General features: G+C 34.6%; 2 protein-coding genes across 4 annotated transcripts; both read left to right on the top strand.

Annotated features, from left to right (window-relative positions):
• The first annotated feature begins 1,323 nt into the window (after positions 1–1,323).
• Positions 1,324–3,391, top strand: LOC138910701 (secreted RxLR effector protein 161-like). The gene is made up of 2 exons (XM_070201875.1): positions 1,324–1,618; positions 3,213–3,391. The coding sequence occupies exons 1-2, from the start codon at positions 1,324–1,326 to the stop codon at positions 3,389–3,391; spliced, it is 474 nt and encodes a 157-aa protein (XP_070057976.1).
• A 7,824-nt stretch (positions 3,392–11,215) lies between these two features.
• Positions 11,216–19,503, top strand: LOC138903547 (sm-like protein LSM7). 3 transcript variants are annotated; one of them, XM_070191864.1, is made up of 7 exons: positions 11,266–11,360; positions 11,898–12,041; positions 13,119–13,193; positions 13,572–13,653; positions 14,372–14,443; positions 18,425–18,477; positions 19,100–19,503. In XM_070191864.1, the coding sequence occupies exons 3-7, from the start codon at positions 13,191–13,193 to the stop codon at positions 19,187–19,189; spliced, it is 300 nt and encodes a 99-aa protein (XP_070047965.1). In that variant the 5' UTR covers positions 11,266–11,360; positions 11,898–12,041; positions 13,119–13,190; the 3' UTR covers positions 19,190–19,503. The 3 variants fall into 3 exon arrangements, with proteins under 3 accessions (XP_070047962.1, XP_070047965.1, XP_070047966.1); XM_070191861.1 differs by lacking the exon at positions 11,898–12,041 and having other exon boundaries at positions 11,216–11,360; XM_070191865.1 differs by lacking the exon at positions 11,898–12,041 and having other exon boundaries at positions 11,347–11,543.
• The last annotated feature ends 625 nt before the right edge of the window (positions 19,504–20,128 follow it).

Genomic DNA, 20,128 nt, shown 5'->3' on the forward strand with positions numbered 1-20,128 from the left:
TCCGGCAATGTTGTAGCACTTATGTTCTTTTAGAGGCTCATAGACAGGTGTCGACTCATGTATGGTTTGGAATGCCTTGTCGGCTGATTTTTGTTGTATAGTCTTTCATGGCACCATGGTAGCTCGTACCTTATATATAGTTTCTTGACAGTCTTGTCGTCCCATGTTACGTATGTTCATGACATTATCTTTCATTGTTGGATGTTCATGATCTATGTCTTTCATTTATATTGGTCTTGTCGGCCCTTAAAGATAATAAGGAAGGTTAGAAAATGTACGTTGGTGCTCGGCAAGTATGGCCCGGGTGCTAGTCATGACCCTCCAGTTGGGTCGTGACAGAACCGACCAAGGAAATAATACAGATATAAATGAACCTGGTGGAAGCAATGAGCTAGGGTCTTCAAGTGAGAGCTTGGAAGCATCATAGTACCCATCCACTTACCAATGCTCTAACACTGGTGGACTCTGGGATAGTAACAAGATCAAAATTCAAAAATATGATTGCGTTTACAACCTATATATGTATGGTTGAGCCAAAGAATATCAAAGAAGAACTTGAAGATGTAGACTATATAGTGGCTATACAGGAGGAACTCAATAAGTTTGAAAGAAATAAGGTATGACACCTAGTTCCTATCTAGAAGACAGAATAGTCACTGAAACCAGATGGGTGTTTAGGAAGATGATCAAGGAAACATCACCAGAAACAAAGCAAGGTTGGTTGTGCTACAATCAAGAAGAAGGCATCAATTATGATGAGATATTTGCTTCAGTTTCAAGGATAGTGGTAATTTGCTCATTGCCTTTTCATTCTACATGAGTTTCAAGCTGTATCAAATGGATGTGAAGAGTACTTTTTCTAAATGGGTATTTGAAAGAGAGTTGTTTGTGTGGCAGCCTATAGGATTTGAGAGTCATGAGTTCCCAGATCATGTGTTCAAATTGGACAAAGCATTGTATGGTTTAAAGCAGACTCTAAGGGCATGGTATGAGAGGTTGTAAAAATTTATCTTAGAGAACGGGTTCTCACGCGGTAAAATTGACAACACTCTGTTTTTGTTGAAAAGTGGCAAGAACCTACTGATTGTTCAAATATAGATTGATGATATCATTTTTGGAGTCATAAACGAAGCCTTATGCAATGAATTTGTTAAACTAATGGGGAATGAATTCGAAATGAGTATGATGAGAGAATTGAATTTCTTTCTTGGACTTCAAGTTAAGCAGACTGAAAAAGAACTATGATACATCAACATAAGTACATCAAAGAGTTGCTTAAGAGGTTTGGTATGGACAATGCAAAGAATTAATACTCCAATCGCTATGGCAACTAAGTTGGATATGGATGAACCCAGTACCTCCGTTGATGAAAAGAAGTATAGATATATGATTGGGTCTTTTCTCTACCTAACTGCAAGCAGGCCGGATATGGGGTTGTGTGACAGATTTCAGTCCAATCCCAAGGAGTTACACTTGAAGGCTGTTAAAAGAATCTTGAGGTATCTTAATGGTAGTCAAGACCTAATTTTTTGGTACCCGGTTGGAGATTCATTTGATTCGATTAGGTATGCGGATGCTAATTATCATGGATATTTGGTAGATAGGAATAACACATTAGGTATGAATCACTTCTTTGGGTCATGTTTGATCTCATGGGCCTCAAAAAACAGAACTTTATGGCTCTATAAACTACAAAACTTGATTATGTAGTTGCTGCCACATGTTGTGCTCAACTATTGTGGATTAAATAACAACTAGAAGACCATGGAGTAATGATTGAACGAGTTCCTATATTTTGTAATAATACAAGTGCAATGAATATGAAAAAGAACCTGGTTCATCACAAGAGAGAAAAACATATTGATGTGTGGCATCACTTTTTAAGAGATAATATAGAGAAAGGTAACTTCTCTATCAAATTTTGCTAGACAGAGAAGCAAATTACATATATATTTTCCAAGGCTTTAAGTAGGGATCATTTTGAAAGAAATCTCTTAGAGCTTGATTTTATCAAAATAAATTAGGACATTCATGGCTAGCTTCAATGATTGGTTGTCTTAATAAATTGTCTAGTGAGTATATATGTAGAAGAATGTTTAACTCAGTCTTATATTGTAACAGGTATGCATGCATGGACATTGATTCAAGGGCATGGATTCTTAATTTGATGATAAAATCCTAGATTAGAAAAGGTTACCGATAGACACATTGAGGAAATCAGTCAAAGAGCCTAGTTGTGTGACACTCAGGTATGTACCCCCTTTCCATATGATAGTTGTGCTTAACTGTTAAACTGTCACGTCATTAAAACCAGGTTCCTACTCAAATTGATCACATCCTATAGTAATGACTCTCTTCAACTCATGAAATCAAAAGGGATCGGGTTCCAAAGTTAAAAACTGTCATTCCGAGAGTAATCATGACTAGGATCAATCTCGTGAAATCAGGACCAATTAAACTGGTTGTACCCTCTTTCCATATCAGAATCGAATTAGGAGCAAGTAGTGTGATTGATTAAAAAATGAGTAACTATCAAATAGTATTCCTACAAAACTCTCTCACACACTTCTTCTCTCTCATTCAATGAAAATTGCACATCATTCTCAAAGAACATAAGTCAAAAATTGAAATCCTAGTTCTTTAGTTCTTCCAAAAATATTAAACCTTCAACAATGTCGAACTCACCAAGCCAATCCACTTCTAGTATCCTTGAACGAAACATCACACCTACTTCCAATATACCTCTTTCTGCATCTACTCATGTCGAGTCTATCTAAGATCAATTTTTCTCCAAAAGCGCCCTAAAAGCCTTCACTGGTTTGGTCGGCTACTCTAATAAAGAGGACAGTGAGAATTCTTACGGTGAAAATTTAGCAGTGGAGGAGCCTCAAATTGAGGGGAAAGGAAACACTAAATAGGAAAAGGAGGATGGTAATGAACAATCAAAAGTGGATGATATTGTGGAACTGGTGATTCATGGGGAAGAAGAGGGGGAATGTGAGATAGTGCAAGAAAAGGGAAGTGATGTGGTGGAATCTAAAACTCAGGTGAAAGTGGAGGTAGTAGTGAGCAGATAGAAGAAAGGGAGAGTAAGCGAGGCATTAATGATGTGGGTGTGGATGTTGTGGAAAACATGATGAACCCTAGGGAAGAATTGATGCAGGAAAATGTTGGTATTGAAATAGAATTATCAAAAGCCTCTCAACAATAAGGTTCTTCTATTGCTGGAGAGGGAGAAGTGGTTAGAGAAGGAGTTGCTGAAGAACCTGCTGAGAAAGTCATTTATCAAGCTCAAGAACCTGGTTATCTGAACGTTGATCCAGAGAAATCTGAATTCTTTGACTGGGGTGATACTGATGAAGAAAGAGAAAAAACGGAGAAGAATAAGTGAGAAAAGAAAGCAGTGCCAGTAGTGATGATGAGGTGCTAGCAGATCTGATTGCTAAAATGAGGGAAAAGAAACTAAATGAGGCAAGAAACATCTCTGGAAGAGTGAAAGCAATAGAAAAGAAAACAGTATTTCCTCAAAGGTCTGTTAATCTTGGGGGTGGAGCTCTAAATACAGGAGGGATGAGTAAGGCTGCATTTCAAAAGGCCTTGAAAGAAAGTAGGAAAAAGAAGAAGGAAAAACAAGAGTTCAGTCTAGTAGATGAGCCTGATATGGAGGAAGTTGACCTTGTCAGTAAGGGAGATGATAAAGAGGAGGAGGAGTTCCTCTTCTAAGGAAAGGAAAGAAAACGTTTGAATCATCTTTACCCACACCTAAGGAAAAAAAGGGTTCTAGAAAAAGGAAGACTGTCGTTTCGGAGTCTGAAGGGAAATGAACCAGTTCCAAACGAAGATAGAAGACACGCAAAAATTACCGTTGTAGTCATAAAAGAGTGGTTTGCAGGGGTGATGTTGTTAAAGGGCCGAGTAATCAACCTAGATACTGTGAACATATTTGGAATAAATGAGATAGGGGAGAAAAATGAGAATCATGGGTGGACACATTTATTTTTATGCTCACTCCCAGTGATATATGGTAAAGCAATGCTTTATTTTTACAAGAACTTTAAGTTGATATAAGATGGCATAGTGAGTTCTAAGGTTAGGGGAGTGGACCTGGTTCTTGATGTCAAGTTGTTGGGGAAGATACTGAATGTGCCCGTAGAAGGTTTTGATACCTATGTGCGTCGTGAGTGGCCAAGTTTGGGAGAGAAAGAAGATGCTCTATACTTGAACTCTAAGTACACACAAAAAAGGTAGCAGTTGATTGCGAGGAAGGTATGAAAAGGAGAGATAGAGCCGATTCACAAGCTTCTATTCGAATTTGTGAAAATTATTGTCTCGATTAGAAAGGAGGCATGAGGCTACTTACTTGAACCTGGCGGTAATGGAAGTTCTGGACCAAAATAGGCTAATTAACCTGCCCTCAATAATGATCAAGAATATGGAAAGGGTGGTTGATTAGGAAAATACACTCATGCTCTACCATATGGGTGTTTGTTGACTAGGGTGTTTGAGCACTTTGAGGTCCCTCTAAGAGGACTTAAGAAAGGGACTAAAAAGGATACGTTTGATGAGGAAACTTTAAGGGAATGCGATTATGTTACGCGACTACCAGTAACTAAAATAAAAAGCATGGTCATAAATATTTGGAGGAAGATGTTCCAAATCTTTGAACTCGTGAGTGGCCAAGTTTGGGAGAGAAAGAAGATGCTCTATACTTGAACTCTAAGTACACACAAAAAAGGTAGCAGTTGACTGCGAGGAAGGTATGAAAAGGAGAGATAGAGCCGATTCACAAGCTTCTATTCGAATTTGTGAAAATTGTTGTCTCGATTAGAAAGGAGGCATGAGGCTACTTAATTGAACCTGGCGGTAATGGAAGTTCTGGACCAAAATAGGCTAATTAACCTGCCCTCAATAATGATCAAGCATATGGAAAGGGCGGTTGATCAGGAAAATACACTCATGCTCTACCATATGGGTGTTTGTTGACTAGGGTGTTTGAGCACTTTGAGGTCCCTCTAAGAGGACTTAAGAAAGGGACTAAAAAGGATATGTTTGATGAGGAAACTTTAAGGGAATGCGATTATGTTACGCGACCACCAGTAACTAAAATAAAAAGCATGGTCATAAATATTTGGAGGAATTGACTGGTGTCAATGAGGAAAAGAGAAGATGATAGAGGAAATTTCCTTCTTGAAAGAGGAAAATAGGAAGCTGAAGGATAAGATGAAAAAAAGAGCAGGAGGCTTCTGCTGCTCGATTTGACAAGCTTATGGGTTTTATTCCTGGAGAACCCTCTTCCAACAAAGAACTTGGTCTTCAGTTTTCTTAGATTTCCTAGTCTAGCCCTAGTTGATCCTTAGTCATGTCCCTTCTATGACCAGTTTCTGGATTTGTATTTTTTGTTCTTTTGATTTTGTTGGCAGTTTGACGGGTTTGTTCAATCGTCTTTTGATTTGGGCCTTTTGGGCATAATGTGGTGCAATGACTAGTCAATAAAATTTTCTTGTTTCGGGCTAAATTTTTTTGCTGATTTTATTGGATTAAATGTTTGTGCTCTTGATAATATGTACATGTTAGTGTAGTCCCAGCAGCCATGAGTTTTACATTGCTACATTCTCGCTGTTAACTCTACTGACTCTTTCTTTGTTTGATGATTCCAAAAGGGAAAAGTTAAGCATGTGCATATTCACTGATTAGTAAATATGGTTCTTAACCACTTGGGCTAATAAAGAGTGTTGTCATTTAGTTTGTCTTTTTGCAGGTTCTACATTGAATTATGCCTAACTATCTTTAAGGTTGTGATGAATGGAAGGCGAGTCCTTTATACTTGTGCAGACATGGACAAATTGAAGAAGAGTGATGTCAATGAAACTGGTACTTATGAGGAAGGCTGATGAAAAATTGGGCAAGCTGTTGACTGATTTGCACATGAGTTTGTTATCATCGAAAAGAGAAAATTTGTTGAGCACGTGTTATATTTTGATGATTAATAAATCAGGTCTGATTATGATGAATGAACCAGTTTTCATGAGCTGGTTGGTATGCTACTGGATTGGTGTGCAAATATGATAAAGGTGATGTAAGAACCAAGTTCGTAGCAGATGAGGGCAGAGTGTTGATCAGACGCGAAATATCAGAATACCAATGCAAGTTGGATTCGTCAAGAAGTTCTATCTATACTCTACAAGAAAAGTATTAATTAGAGGAGTTCATGGTCAAAAAGGATTTTGCAAATAAGGGAAAAAACTTGCATGAAAAGAAAATATTGAAGAGTTAGAAATAAATAAGGAAACCAAATCAAATCAAGAAAGGTTTTCCTCTACCGGAATATTCTAGGTTTTGGAGCTTTAATTGAAGAAGATTTTCGGTCAACTTTGCAACTCTATAAAGAGACTTTTCTGCAATTCAAGGCAAATGCTATTGAGAAAAATTACACTAAATCACTCATGTCAATAGCGATCACGACAAAAAGATAGTCTTTGATACTCAAACTGCTCAACTGAAGAACATGTGTCCTGAAGATGAAGTTGTTGAAGTTCTTTAGTTATTTAGGTTGAGTCAAGTGTTCTAAATTGTAACTTATTTGTTTTTGAGAAGTGTAATTATAGGTTAATATAGAAACTTTGAGTTTTTGATAGCTTCCTAGACTAGAGTTAATTTGGGAAGGGGTAGCTACAATTGAGTTGATTGTAAGGGTAGGGTGCTAGAGTTATTCCCATTGGTTATAGAGTTATAACCTAAAATTGCTCACTTAAGTTAAGTGAAGTTTGAGGCAAATCCTAAAGTAGGACGTGATTTTACTCCCTTGAGCAAAGAGGTTTTTCGCGTAAAAATTATTGTGTTAATTAATTTTTGTATTTTATTTCTGTTTGTGTCTGTCTGCTTAAGTTCAAAGAACGAGGTTCTTTAGAATCGCAAAATCGGGTAAAATACAATTCTATCCCCTTCTTGTGTCTGGTTCAACTCTAAAATAACAATTAGAAGCAACGTTGTCAGTTAGGACCTATTTCGCTATTGAATCTTTTCTCTTTCGAATTGTTTAGTCTCTTGCAGGTAGAGTTGCTCAGGAGCAATCGAAAAATCAAGATAAAATTAAAAAGTGAAGCAAAAAAGCCAAAATATTCTTTGACTTAGTTCGATTTTGTTTTCAAGTTAAAAAATATTGAAACTGCCGAAAAATGAAATTATTAATATTTGGATTTAATTCTATATAGATACTTCATATATTTAAACTACTAGCTTTAGGGTTTGCGCTTTGCGCGTGTATATATATCAGTGAGTGTTAAATTTTTAAAAATTTATATAAATATTATTTCCTCTATTTCAATTTACATAACACATTTTTCTTATTAAAAAAGATCTCTCTCTCTCTCTCTCTCTCTCTCTCTCTCTCTCTATATATATATATATATATATATATATATATATATATATATATATATATATAGAGAGAGAGAGAGAGAGAGAGAGAGAGATTCATATTATATTTTTTTAGTTGTTGACGAAAATAATATATACATAGTAATTAATATTAATCAAAGATCCAATGTTATTTGTTTTTAGTCCTCTTGTATTTAGAAAAATATAGATCGGCTTGCGACTTTGAATAATTTTAATATAGACTTTTAATTTTGTGAGTTAAAAATTTTCTTTTCTATTTTTTTTAGGACAAATACCAATAAAATTTGTTGCCTTCAACTTTTAGAAAATACAATTCCACCAACCAAAACTTAATTCATTTTTCTAGTAAACTTTGTGACTTTATTGATTACTGCAACTTTTCTACTAATAATCCGTAATTGTAACATTTACCAATTGATGAGATCTCTGACATTGACCAATTATTTGTTAGGTTGGAGTTATGTTTTTGTTGTTAAACTAAATATTTCATAACACTAATAATTCATCATCTTTCTACCTATTTAAAGGCTCTTGAGTCTTGATTACTAATAAATATTTTTTCCGTCTTAAATTATTTGTCGTATTTCTCTTTTACACGTCTTTAAAGAAAATATTAATTAGAATAAATTTTTGACTATTTACCCTTATTATGTCTTTAATATAATCTCTCTTCATTGAACATTTACTTTATTTACGTGTCATCTCCATCTTCAAGAATAATTACTACTAAGGATAAAATAAAAAAAATAATTAATTTTATCTTAAACTTCTAAAATGATAAATAATTAAAACATCTATTTTTAGACATTATGATAAATGATTTGAGATAGAGTGAGTAGAAATTAATTCTTCATATTAATTGTATATTGGTTTATTTTAACTCTAATTCCCTGTCTAACTTTACTTTTAGAATAATAAATAGTAGTGGATAAGAAAAAATGGAAGAACCAATATAGTATTTATTTTCTTCAAATTATAAAGTAATAGCAGTTCTTCATTTTTTAACTTTAATGTCTTGAATACAAATATAATGTTTAGTTGTTAGATATTAAACATTGAAAATTTGAATTCCTAAAACGTAGTTTAATGTCAAAATTAGTTGTTATATTTGGTCCTAAATATTAGGATTTTGAATTATAAAAGGAAATTTTTTGTTGATTTAAATGTCCTAAATATTGAGATTTCCTACTATAATAAATAAAGTGTAGTTGGTTTCAAAATACTAAATATTAAAAAATTAATAAAATGACTATTCTATCCAGTGCGAATTGTATTTTTTAAGGATAAAAAAGGCAAACGACATTTCGCTAAGGGTTTTCGTACTTTTAATATAGTATAGATAAAGCAAAATGTATTCATAGTGTTTCCTTGAATTTCATATTGTTGGAAATGTTTTATAATGATTTACATATTGTTTTAATCGTTGAGGTTAGATAAGTTTGAAAATATATAATCGCATTGAAACCAAGGTGTTGTGTTGGGTTGTTGCGGCTCATGCCTTATTTAAATTTTGTTGTTAGTTAAATTCATTGGACTTTGCCTTATAAAATGCTGACAGTCAGCTTTTGGTAACTTGGACAAAAGTGACTTTTGGTATGATATAAAAAAAAAGACTTCATTTTAAAAATTTAACTCCAAAATTTCTCACATATAAATGTTTCATTAGATATTTGGTCATTCAATTTATTCGATTCTTGCTAAACATGTACCAACATATGACACATTATGTCTTTAGTTATATGTAGTAAATTAAATGGAATGAACTTATATTTCATGAAAAATTCAAAAAACAAAGGAAACTGAAACAAAAAATATCGACCATATTTGTTTTTTTGGGTGAAATATGAGAGTAGTAAACATTGGCATGCTTAGATGCTTGCTTTGCTGGTTCAAGTTATGTTGGATTGGCGGATGGATTCCCCAACTTCTTCAGCCAAGACCAGCAAATAGAAAGTAGGTTATTAAGGGGACCATATGTGTTTGGCTAAAATTATAAATCGGTTAAATTGGCTTATAAGCACCGTTTGGCTTATCTACACGTTTGGTAAACACTTAAAATGCTTATAAGCTAAAATCAGTCATAAGTCATAAGCTAATCACCCCCAACTTATGCCTTTTCAGCTTATAAGCACTTTTAGCTTGACCAACACTTTTACTAGTTTATCCTTAATAATATTTTCTAATTCACAAAATACTTTTCCCAAAATAAATTTCTTGACTTTCTCTTCATTCCATATTCGTTATTAATTCTTTTCTTTACAAAGAAAATTTTTATTTATAATCTTTTGAAAATAATTCAAGGGTATTTTAGTTATTTTAACAAAAGAATAGCTTATCAGTACTTTTTAATCAAACACATCAACTGCTTATTATCAATTTCAGCACTTCTATCCAAACACGTAAATGCTTATTTTAAAAATCAGTTTCAGCACTTAAAAAAACTTTTCAGCACTACAAGCTTATCAGTTATTTACAATCAGCTAATCCAAACGGGCTCATTGTTTATGTGTTTCCCAAACTGAGATAGTTAATCTGGTTTCAATTTAAATAAAATTCGGACCAAAGGAACCATGAACATACTATAGCTGATTCAAGAATAAGATTTGATACAACACTTAATATTAAGCAAGCAAAATGGTCCCTATGAGAAGATCAAATAAGTATTGCCAACCTATTTTATGTTTTTGGATTTCTCATTCTTAGTCATATATAACTTCAACAAATACCTTTTTGATCTCTACTATTATAGGACCTTTGTTCTACGTAATACGGAATACCAGTGTTTATCTCCAATATTTATGCCATATTTTTTTCTTTTCTTTCTGCGACAAATTGGATACGAATAATCTTGTATCTTATCTTAAATATTTTTAACCAAGAAAGCTCTTGATCTTCTGACCATTATGTTATGCAAATTTCTATCATATACTTTGAACCTTCTTCGTTCACCATTTCTAAATTGAGATTTTTATATTTAAAATAGCTTCTTTATTATTATCATTATTGTTTTATTTATTTCCTAATGAAAAAGAGGGGAAAAAGTGAGTGAGGGAGAGGAAGAGTAATTAGTTTTCCAAAATTCATCACAAAATGAATATTCTTACCTAAATACCGTACTTCTAGGAGCAGATGCATCAGACAAAACGAGAGAGAAGAGTAGCATTAGAAATAAAAAAAATAATATGGAAATTTTGCCTAAGAAATTTTTTAAAAATATTTTCTTAAAAAATTGTATTCGTGTGACTTTTTTTCTTCTTCGAAATATTCATGAAAAGCAATTATTTCTTAATTTTACGATTACCAAAAGAAGAACAAAGCAAAAATTAGACATGGCCAAGATTTCATCTAAGGCACCCTAATAATTATTATTTCTGAAATTAATATATTTGCGCACTTGTGAAATTTTTCCTCACTTTGATAAACTCTCCATCTTTCCCTTAAAGTGACGGTGTAATAAGCTCTCGTTTGAACATAACTGTTTTTTCTTACTTTTTTTCAAAAAATAATATTAAAAATATTTCTTCATACAATTTGATTAGTTTTTAAAAAAAAATTTAAGAAAAATTTTCAAGTTCCAATTTTTGGGTTGAAAATATTTCTTTCACTCATAAAATATTAATATTTTTTTCAAGTAAAATATATATTCAAACATATTTTAACTTTCAAAAGTTATTTTTAAATGTAATTTTAATTTTTTTTTAAAGTTTCAATTAAATCTATATGGAAATGGGTAACTAAGAAGTCAATTTTATTGCCAAAAGATCATTGTTGTCGAGTAAAAAAGGAACTCCCAGTTTGGGCTTTTACTTCTTTCTTTGCTTTCCACAGTTTCGAAAGGCCAAATCCGACCCAAATTTGAGTTATATATTATTTCCGCCCTAATTTCAAAATTAGGCGAAGGTTTCTTCTTTCTCACCATTTCTACCCAGAACTTGCTATCTGCAGTGTAATCGAATCGAAGTGTAAGTTCCTCGCTTTCTCTAATTCTCTCGCTTGCTCCGTTATTTTTCTTATGATAAGTGTTCTCCTATCTCTCTTCCGACAAATGCTTAAAACCCTTTTTCCGATGATTCGTAATGGTGAAATACTAATTTAAAATTGGAGGGGTATGCTTCTTGTTTGCTCTCACGGCGTTAAAAGAAAAGGTTAACTTCGATTCCTAGTTGTTTGCATTTTTACAAACTAATAATATGCATCTTATTGGCTTCCCGTGTGATAATGGCTCCAAATTTTCTGAAACTTTCTATTAAGAAAAGGGAAAGGGGAAGAAGACAATTAAGATGAATTAGTTATCATTCTACTAGACATGAGGGGTTGCTCAGATGGTCAGCATTCGAGTCACCAAAGGAGCAATTGCTCCAACAAAAGGGGATCAAAGGAGAATCAAATGGGGAGGGGAATAAAAAAAAATAGTTATCATTCTACTTAGAGTCTATTAAGATAACTAATTATTGGTTTTCCATGTGATAACGGCTCCAAACCGGTGATGGTGTACTCAGGGGTGGAGTTAAAGGGAGGCTAGGGGGTTCAGTTGAATCCCCTTTGCTAAAGATTGTACCTTGCAAATAGGGCAAGAACAAAACTTTTTTAGTGGAGAATTCTCAGAGGTGATAATGTCATGATTATCAGAGGAAAAGATAAAGGTGAGACTGGTACCATTAAGCGTGTCATACGTTCCCAAAACTGTGTAATCGTTGAGGGCAAAAACCTGGTTAGCATTTTTCTTGGCACATACTTTATATCCTTTAAACGTGTCTTGTCATTCTTTTTCACTTCTTTTTTTCATTGTTTCCAAAAATCTTGTTTTAATCTGTTTACTTGTTATTACTTGTTTCCAAAGATTTAACATCAATTTGAGAATCTTAACTCCCAAAGTTCACCTAATTCCAACTTTGAAGTTGCAACTTGCAAACAGATTTCAAGTCTTACAACTGTTTTTGTTTCCCCACTTTTGTGTCTCGTCATCTATGAGTGTTATGCTTATATTTGGTTGTATTATTTTCAATGCAAGGTTATGCAAGATGTTTTTTTCAATGCTTATGCTTATCTTCGAGTTATTTTATTGCATGTAAATGAAAGAAATCGAGTATTTTTTGGATTCTTTATTTTATTTTATAATTTTATTACAAGGCTTTGTGCCTTTCATCTAATAGCTCCAGGCTCGTACTCATGGCCTCGTCGTTTGATTCCTTTGTCGCATATGTTCAACTAATTTCATTTCTGCATAACAACGTATATATCTAATACATAATTTAGAGGTGAAAAGTTATCCGTGAAAAATGTTGAATGAATTGATCATAAATTATGAGATTTAAAAAAAAAATCCCTTTGAAAGAAGATATTAATGGTAGAGAAAACGGAAAGAGATTGTCTTATTTCTATCTAATCTTATGCAATCTTCAGAAAAATTTGGAAAGTACAAATCTACAATGAAAATTTATGATTCTCTTAATTTTCTTTGTCTTTTGTTGGTATAATGATTAAAATATTACTTAGATCACCTATTCTTGTTCCATTCCCCCATCATGTGTACCTGATTTTAGCTTAGTACTTCAGAAGCCTGAGAACCTGATTGTTATGGCTTGAATCGAGAATTTTGACAGTTTGACCTTTGGGGTCATCTAAAGGTTCACATTGGAGAGTAGATTTGTTTCTACTCTATACAAGTAGTTTTGGTGGCCTGTCTGCTCATTGTTCTACTTCATGTTTTTCTATTGCAGAATATAGCCACCTTGTTGTAGCAAAGTTTTGCTGTTAGTTGGAAAACCAAAGCTCTTTAGATCCACAGAAGAATGGTAAGTTCTCATTTACACCATAATACGTCCTTCCTAAGTTTGATTTTAGGAGGAAAAAGGTGAAAAGGACCAAGAATCAGCATTAAAGTAGAAACTGTCTGGTTATTACTTACTTTATTTTCTTAAAGAAAGTTGGAAACTGTTTAGATATCCTACGCTGATATAGGAAAGAGAAAGGAAGAAAAAGGACTAAATTATTTGTTGATGAGACGGAGGTCAAAGGGTTAAACGTTACCTGTTAGTAAAGGTGCAGTTCCATCTTTTGTATGCATGAGCAGGAAGGAAGAAATGTGTATTATTTTAATTGCCATAGTTTCTTTTAGAAACCTTTTAATTGCGATAGTTGTTTTATACAATTTCTTGTTTGTGTTGTTTCAGTCTGGCAGAAAAGAAACTGTTTTAGATTTGGCAAAATTTGTCGACAAGGGTGTGCAGGTCAAGCTTACAGGTGGAAGACAAGGTGTGTCATACAATCTTTTTATTGAGTGGTTTAGATATACTTAAATCTATATATATATATGGGCTGCATTGACATCCTGTGCTAAATATGGGCTGCATTGACATCCTGTGCTAAAATATAGATGTAAGGTTAGTTATTTTTACATTTTAACCCTGTCGCCAAACCAATTCATTCAGTTATTGATGGCTGGAATATTTGGAAACCAAGTAGCTATAGCCTATATGTTCCCCTGAAGTTAGAGGATGCAAGTCTGGTCAACCGAGTTTGATCCTTTAGATCTACTAGAGTCTCGCATTGGTTGGAGGGTATGTATTGTAGTCTCTTCATAATATTTCGGACAATCCACACCTCATGAGCTAGCTTTTGGGGTAGAGTTGGACCCAAGGTCCATTTTTCTTATCAAAGACGTTGACCCTCTCAATTAGAACTTGTTTAGTGAAGAATAATCTCTGTTGGTTAGGGAAACCTTATCTTGTCAGTAACCCGGTCAAGTGTAATCATTGGAACTTTCATCCTGTCAATCATGTTCTCTTGCTGTTAAAACAACTTATCCTTGTCTTTAGCTAGTTTTCGACTTCCCTTTACGTCTTTGTAATCATGTTCTCTTGCTGTAGCTTACGGGGTTGTATTGTTCATACCTCGCCATATCATGGTCAGGGTTGTAAAAGCACAAATTACAATTTTTTTTCTGACCTGCTAATTAAATTTCTCTTCACAGTGGAAGGAACACTTAAAGGCTATGATCAGCTGCTAAATCTTGTCTTGGATGAAGCCAAGGAGTACCTTAGAGGTAACACAATTACTCATAGCAGTCTTTCCGTGTTTTATTGAGTTCAAAATACTTTTGTTTTTGGTTTATGCTACTTCTGAAAATCTTATTTGCCTATCACTTTGTAACTTTTGAAAATTCTATTTTTATTATCAAGTGGTGGTCAGTCAATGAAATGTATTCTTTCCAACTTATTTTTCTACATCAATGTAACATCCACAAGTTCAGTCTTGCCTTCATTGATACTTTATATTTTCTTTATCATTTGGTCAAAGAGAATTACCTTTTCCCTGGAACCCCATTCGCCAAACTTAGCTTGTACCAAACTCAGGGAAAGGAGATGGATTGTGATAGGTTGACGGCCAGTCTGAAAATAGTCTGCCTGTGATGAATCCTTTCTAATATGGCATTGAGCATAGTTAATTGATGTTGCTGCTGTTGACGTTTTAGTTTTGATTGGGGTGGTTGTTATAAATCCTCTCTTCTTTGTTGCTTGTGACATGTCATCTTTACACCCCTTTAGATATATCTGGCTTATGTTCCGAACTTCTGATATTCTGTTTGTCTTGAACTGATGGAGTTTTAATCTTGTAATGCATCAATAGACATAGAAAGTAGAGTCTTTGTTCTCTGACGTAGGAGATGATCAACTATGCTCATTTGATAGGCTTTAGAATGTTAGTTGTCAGGAAAGTGCATCTGTAGATTGCTGAATGCCAAGTCAAGACTGAGATACTTGGAATTTTCCCTTAAATAACTTTCCCTTGCTTTAAAATGTGGCTTTTGCCCTAGTTTTCTGAAGGCACATTAAAATCCACTTTAGTACAAAGATCTCTGTTCTATTTCTGGAATTGCGTTTCTTTTTTCTTTTTTGTGGGAAACCACCTAGGCTCCAAAATCGGATATCTGTGTGGGAATTTTATAAATATCAAAAAACACTTGCATAGAAAGAGGACTATGCCTTGCCTTCTGGATTCTACCGCAGAATTGAACAAACTCAATCCTGTAGAGAAGGGGATTAGGATGGGGTCAAATATAATCCAATGCCAAAACTAGATTTCCTGTCCTGTCTAAATGTGAATACAGTGTTACATTAAGTCTAGCATGACGGGCTCCTTCGGATTTACACTTTGGTTAACACAAAAAAAGAAGTTAAGAGGACTCCTCCTTCATACAAGTATAATCACTTAAGCTTTAAAAAATAAGTGTATTCAATAGGCTTGACTTGTCTGACTCTAAAGTTTGGCATTTGCATGTTGTCCGACCTGTATGGCCCTTTAGCCTCCATAGGGAGCTTCCCCTAGGCATAGTACAAAGCTATCTCACTACATGTGGCGCCCCATTTAGCCAAGGCATCCCATACTTCATTGGCCTCTCTATAGTAGCGTTGATCCTTAAAACCATTCGGGAGCATAATCTGTCGAGTGCCTTCAATGTGCTCTTTGAGATTCCAAGTTGTATCGCATCTAGCATTCAGCATGTTCACCACCAATTCTGAATCACACTCCTTAAGCACTTTTCTGTAATATTCCAGCACCACCAAGTACCATATCAGGCAGCTCCAGCTTCTGAATTATTATTGCTTCCATTTCTTACAGGGAATGCAACACCCATAACCATCTCTCCACATTTATCCTCAGCATCCACTTTGCGCCCCAGCCCCATCTCTGGCCATTTAACTCCCATCAGCATTCATTTCAAATTCCCCTTTGTTAGGATACTTACATTTCACCTTTATAGTGGTTAATCTTGGTTTAAATAATTCCGCCACTTTACAGATTTCAAGTCAAGGTATGATTCAAATAATTCTGGGGAATTTCTTAGTTAGCATAGTGCTAACTTGAAACATGATCTGATGCTTCATGTTTGCCATTGAAATTTTGGTATTCCCCTGTCTGATCGAGCATCTCTGTTTCCAAATCTTCCAGCAATGAAGTAATGGAACTTTGTGTAAAAATCAACATATGCACGTGATTTCATGGTTTGGCACTCTACCAATCCTTCAAAATGTCCCTGTGACGAATATGGACACAGTTCATTCCCAAGGGTCCAGCAAGAAAGGACCACAGTTCCTTTAGCTGTTTCACCTTCTGCAAAAACATGTTAAATAGTCTCCCTCGCTGGAATTGCACTTAGTTTTGCATAAGCCTCTCTTGCAACACATAAGTTATTTAGTTGTTAAAATTGATGGTCTCATCGGATATCCTCTATCAATGTGTTGCAAATATCCTGCTCAGTTTCTTAGTTAACTAGTTTTTAGTTAAGGGGGTTGGTAAACATAAGAATGTCATTGCTATGTAGTAATGAAAAAAATTAGAGGGATGTCAATGCAGCTTTTATCAAACTGAAATGCTGAAGCAATTTACCACTGTACTCTGCTCTAGTTTCGTGTTGAAAAATAAAATATTTTTGCACTTCTACTACACCTATATTATCATATTTGGGTAGCCCTAAGCGTCAGAAGAGAGAAATTGCCTCTTCTGCCCTCTTAGTAAGGATTCAGAATTTGCAATGTTGCCCTACACTTCCAAAGCATTGTTTCAACTTAGTATTTAGTCATATCTTTTTACATGCTGCATTCATGTGTCTTCCTTTATTTGTCATTTTAATGTTCTATACCGAGACGAGCTACTTCCTGCCCCTTCTTTTTCCTCTATGTTGCATCTGTGGGTCTCAACCATTAATGTAAAACGAGATTATTACATACTTTGCCCCTGTGGGTCTCAACCATATATGTAAAACAAGATTATTACATACTTTGCCCCTGTGGTTCTCAACCATTAATGTAAAACGAGATTATTACGTACTTTACCAGTTCGCGCATCTTCATTTTGTTTTGAATTATTTCATTAAAAATTGAACTTAGCACAAAGATAGTGCTAATGGAAACAGACCCTAGTTACAAGACTTCCAGAAAGACAAAAACAAGGCAAGACTTGTGTCAGTTACAAGGACCCAATGAGATCAACTAGGGACTCTACATCTTGCACTAAAGCTTCTTTACACCAAAAGTGAAACAAAAATATGCATTTCATTTTGATCTTCTGTTCAGAGTTGGCTAAATCTTCAAAACACCTGGAGTTCCTTTCCAACCAAACTGTCCACCAAATACATGCAGGAATGATGCTCCACCACTTCTGACTTGTTCCAGCTGCTAAGTTGTCCCACACAAACAAAAGCTCCATGGTATCTCTTGGCATTGCCCAACTTAGACCTTTCATACTCATGAACAGCTGCCATAATCTACTGGTGACCTGACAATGAAGGAAGAGATGACTGTTTGTTTCATTGGCCTTGCCACATAGGAAACATTTGGAACACAGGAGCATTCCTCTATCATTAAACTCTCGTGAGTCAAGACAGCCTGTTTGACCACTAGCTAACAAAATACTGCAACTTTAAAAGGAACCTTCAAACTCCAGATATGCTTCCATAACCAAGGCCCTTGCTGCTGGACTGATCTGTTAAGGCCCTCATATGCAGATTTAACAGTGAAAACTCCTCTGCAATTGCTATCCCATGTCAGTTCGCGCATCTTCATTGGAAGCCTGTTATTGTGAACTTCATGTAAACTTAGTCTGTTTTGCAAAATTTAGTAGAGTTTTGTTTATAAGAGCTCTTGGTTTGATCTGGCACATGAAACTAGTTTGCTAATGTATCAAGTTTAACTTGGAGTACTCAGGGTGAATTTGGTAATTAACAATCTTCGAGAAGGAATAGATAATGCGCAATTAATGTACTGAATACTTGCTTATTCTTGATGTGTACTTGTTGGAAGCAAATCCAGCCGACTTCACAGATTGTCCTCCCTATCTCCATATTCTTTATTTCAGTACAACGGGACAGCAAATTAGTTGATTAGATATCTTAGCAGCTACTCATCATATTGATCATTCTAATGTTTCCAAAAAAACCAAGGTTACCTCTCACGGGACATGTTAATCGTTATTCTTTTAATCTCTTTCATTGTACAGTTGATGATTTCAAATTGTTTTGCTGTAGATGCTGATGATCCCCTGAAGACTACCGAGCAGACACGAGCTCTTGGCTTAATAGTATGTGTTCATTAATTATCATACATATATAGCAGTTTTTTGCTTTCCACTAATGCACATAATTTGCAGTAAGCTTTTCTAAATGCTCTGCTTATATGCAACTACTGCAACCGTCATTAAGCACACTTATGAATTTCTTGTATTCTTTTTTCCATTTGCTTTTTATTTTTTTAACGGGCTGGGGAGGGCAGAAGTTATACTTGAGAAGTCATAGCATTGTTTTCCTAAATTGTTTTATCAAGTGTTCAAACTGCATCAAAACAGTCCTACTGTTATCTATTCATCATGTTGACATAAAAACAATCCCAGCTTGTTCTTCTACAAGCTTTGACTGATGACACTGTTAAGATTTAAAGTAATAAAAATTGCTCCAAACTTGTAGGCATAAATAAGCACATCTGATAGTTTCAAGCATATTCTAGAGGTGTTTTTATGTCTGAATATTAGTATTCATTTGAATTTTGAAGTAGTTTCAATCATATGTCTGTCAAAGAATATGTGCCTTTCAGAGAAGTGCCACAACTTTGGTTGAAGAATTTATTACAACTATGGTGGCTAAAGTGGAAGTTAACATAATATGACCACTTTCCTCTGCTTCTAAAAGCCTTCCTTTCTTGTGCAGGTCTGCAGGGGTACAGCAGTAATGCTAGTGGCTCCAACTGATGGTACAGATGAGATATCCAATCCATTTGTCCAGCCAGATGGGGCATAGACGGATTATCGTTGTTATTTCAATTTAGCTAACTCTAATGCTGTAAACAGTCTGCATCTTTGCCTTGTGTTAGCCCCACCTAGTGGTTAAAGACATATATATACTTTCAGTGAAGATGGAACAAATGCTTGGATTAGTCTGTTTCTTTGCTTGAAATGTTGCACCATTCAGAGCGTTAGTGTTCTATTTCTATTCGAGGCGACTTAGAATGATGCTTCTAGTTGAATTGGAGATAAGTTCACACTATATGGAAGATCATCTGTAATTTATCCATTTCCTTTGATGTGAAGTGATTTTAGTTTCCTATTCGCTAATGTCAATGTCATCGACTTCTGTTTTTTTTGATTTTTTTTTTTTTCTAAACATACATTTGGACTATTTCCCAATTTGGGCATGTCATCCTGTTGGTTTATGTTAATTTTTTCTTCGCATTTTACTTGGCTAATCATAAAAGCACATCTCCTCCCGCGCCCCCTTTACAGGGAAAAAGGAGAGAACAAAGTTAACGACGAAAGAATGAGCAATCTGTTTTCCTGTGAATGACGGCGTTAGCACTACATTCTTTAGAACTAAACGGTCGTGTATTCCTATTTTTTCCTGTAATAATGCCATTTGGGTTGTTTCCCTTACAGAAATAAAATTTGACAATTCCTCGTGTTCAATGGAAATGATTATCTTTTTGTTCACATATTGTTATAATAATTTTTAGAAATATTCGTCTGCAGTCTTTATTTGGAATGGGCTGGCTTGGCTACTGTTTTTGCCTTCAACCTGAAATCGGGTTTTCGTCATTATTATATTTATAAAAACTAACAACTCACCTCGTTTCTGAATGAGGATTAGTGTTTGTTTATTTTTTGTGTAAGTTGTTAATGATCTTTCTTTGAAATCAAACTCGCCTGATATTTGTTACTAGAGAATGACGCTAAAAATATAAAA

Source organism: Nicotiana tomentosiformis, chromosome 1, assembly GCF_000390325.3.
Source record: "Nicotiana tomentosiformis chromosome 1, ASM39032v3, whole genome shotgun sequence".
In the NCBI taxonomy this organism is placed as follows: Eukaryota; Viridiplantae; Streptophyta; class Magnoliopsida; order Solanales; family Solanaceae; genus Nicotiana; species Nicotiana tomentosiformis.